Below are 2365 nucleotides of genomic sequence, written 5' to 3'. Positions count from 1 at the left end.
AACGTGAGGTTCCCCTACACAATGTTCAAATTTTAAGGGTATTTTGGTAAAATTTTTTATATCAAATGGACGCACTGAAGGAAATGTGAGATCCTTAGCAAAAGCTCGCAGACCGTCCGCGCGCGTGCAGACGGACTATGAGCTCTTGAGCATGATAGCGACACTATAGATAGCTGTTGGCAAGGTGTTGGGCGGGGTGTTGATGAACGGGGGGAGCTGCTGTTTACACCCATCCTTTGCATATGTGTAATGCATGTTCCATTATCCTTGCCTGTAATAACTATTGTAGAACATGATTGTACAATGATACATCTAATTTACAAGCGCCATCTGGTCCTGATCTCTTGTTGTTGGGCGCATATGATACTATGCTTGCCCCATGGCTACACCTCCCTCTCCCTCACCCACCTCTTGCCTGCGTATTCGTACCCTCCTACCTCCTCATCCTCTGCACGGAGAGATCTCTGTAGACTCGGACCTATCACCATCTCTCAAATCTCTCTCATGACGACTCCTTCCCTCCGGCATCGCATCTATCGTTCTCTGCAGACACCTGCACGCATCACAGGAGAGAGAGAGAGCTCTTCAAGATTGGCTGCTCGACATAGCTAGCAGACGGGGGATGCACGTGGATATGAGAGAGAGAGAGAGAGAGAGAGAGAGAGAGAGAACTGGAAATAATTTTTTTAAAAGGAAAATTCCCAAATTACTCTTCAAATTTAAAATAATTCCAAAATGCCCTGATTGTGAGATTAGATTCCTACAAAGATTGTAAAAATTGTAGCTTTTATAAGAAAATTGATTGTGTATCGATACAAGATGCTAAAATCAGAATTTGAGTTGGTTATGTAGGCTTTGGAGATGAATCGCTTCATTGTGACAAATTACATGCTAAGCACTCAAAAATGGATCTCAATTGTCAAAAAGAGTAAAGATTAGAAACTCTTGAAGAATCCAACCGAATTTTTCACAAATTAGAGGGGTATATTTTGGTCATTTTCCCTTAAAAAGCCTTCATGGTGGCCAAGAGACACAGAAGCAGCAAGAGATGAGGCAGGAGCACCTTGTGAGCGTGATGCAAAAACCGTGAAGTTTGTATAAATTATTGACTGCATGCACTAAACCCCTCACAAAGAGTTCTCAAAATAGGGCATGCCATGGTGTCACAATCATCATTGCCCTTTTTCCACTTTCCAAGATTGCATGCAAAAGAATTTTCAATCATGATTAAGGCGGCTTCTGGCTCTTGTACCACAGCAAAGGGACACTGAATCGGGGTAGGTGAAAAAAAATGGCATAATCGAAATCCATTCCCAGGCACAGAAAGCACCTCTCCCCGCAAATCTGCCAAGTAAAAAGAAGTGGGCCCGCATGCTTTAAAAATCCAGAATGTTCCCGACCATCGTAATTGTAGCTTCCCGAGAATCTTCCAAGACAAGAATTAAATACTAGGACCAACTGTCCTTGTAAAAATTGCCGTGCTCTAGGGCGATCCAGCCATTTCTTTCGCTTGGACTGGAAATCTTGCAACACCATAAAACTGCGCAATCGCTCTTCATCTAATTCCTGCAAAACATCCAATCGATAAATTACGGAATCTTCTGGAAGAAGCTTATCCGCAATTAGCGTCTGCAAACTCGGAACCACATGTTCCATCGGGGTAATTGCCTCCATACCAAATGCCAATTTGAAAGGAGTCAATCCTCTTGACACTTTATAAGCTGTCCGATACGTCGATAATGCTGAAGGAAGTTTCACATCCCAATCTGTTCTATGCATATTTACTAACTTTGTTAAAATACGAACCAATTTCTTATTAGTGGATCCTGCCTGCCCATTCGTCTGAGGTTAATATGGCGAATATTTACTATGCAATACAAAGTAAAACCGTAGCATTCTCTCCATCACCTCATTCAAAAAATGGCTACCCCGATCACTAACTAGCTCAATAGGGCAACCATATCTTGAAAAAACATCCTTATTTAAACACCCAGCCACACAAATTGCAATATTATCTTTCAAAGGCCATGCCTCCACCCATTTGGTAGCATAATTCGTGGCTGTCAAAATATACTTATTACCCGTGTGACCTGCCACAGGTTTAAAAGGCCCAATAAAATCCAATCCCCACTTTTGAAAAGGCTCCAAAGGCAATACCGACTGAAAAGGCATTCTGGACATTTTAGTGGGTTGTCCCAACCGCTGACACACATCACACTGTTGCACATGTCTTCTCGCATCCTGAAACAATTTAGGCCACCATAATCCTGATTGTAGAACTTTCCTAGCCGTGATCAAGGCTGTAAAATGGCTCCATGTAATGCCGGTATGGACTTCCTCCAAAACTGCTTCTTGTTCTTGTGGT

At 42.5% G+C, this 2365-nt stretch overlaps 1 protein-coding gene across 1 annotated transcript; it reads right to left on the bottom strand.

Moving 5' to 3' along the window:
• Nucleotides 1–974: 974 nt before the first annotated feature.
• Nucleotides 975–1779, bottom strand: LOC147419935 (uncharacterized). The gene is made up of 2 exons (XM_086505861.1): nt 1450–1779; nt 975–1109 (listed from the first exon to the last, which is right to left on the bottom strand). The coding sequence occupies exons 1-2, from the start codon at nt 1777–1779 to the stop codon at nt 975–977; spliced, it is 465 nt and encodes a 154-aa protein (XP_086361987.1).
• Nucleotides 1780–2365: the final 586 nt, after the last annotated feature.

Source organism: Adiantum capillus-veneris, chromosome 29 (assembly GCF_014529385.1).
Source record: "Adiantum capillus-veneris isolate H3 chromosome 29, ASM1452938v2, whole genome shotgun sequence".
Classification (NCBI taxonomy): domain Eukaryota; kingdom Viridiplantae; phylum Streptophyta; class Polypodiopsida; order Polypodiales; family Pteridaceae; genus Adiantum; species Adiantum capillus-veneris.
This window is presented reverse-complemented; position numbering and strand designations above follow the sequence as displayed.

Excerpts from the sequence above, each read along its gene's own strand:
- LOC147419935 (XM_086505861.1), bottom strand. The coding sequence starts at position 1,779 with ATGCATAGAACAGATTGGGATGTGAAACTTCCTTCAGCATTATCGACG. Across the intron at positions 1,110-1,449 it reads TACAAGGACAGTTGGTCCTA|TCAATAATTTATACAAACTT; the intron begins GTATTTAATTCT and ends TAGTGCATGCAG.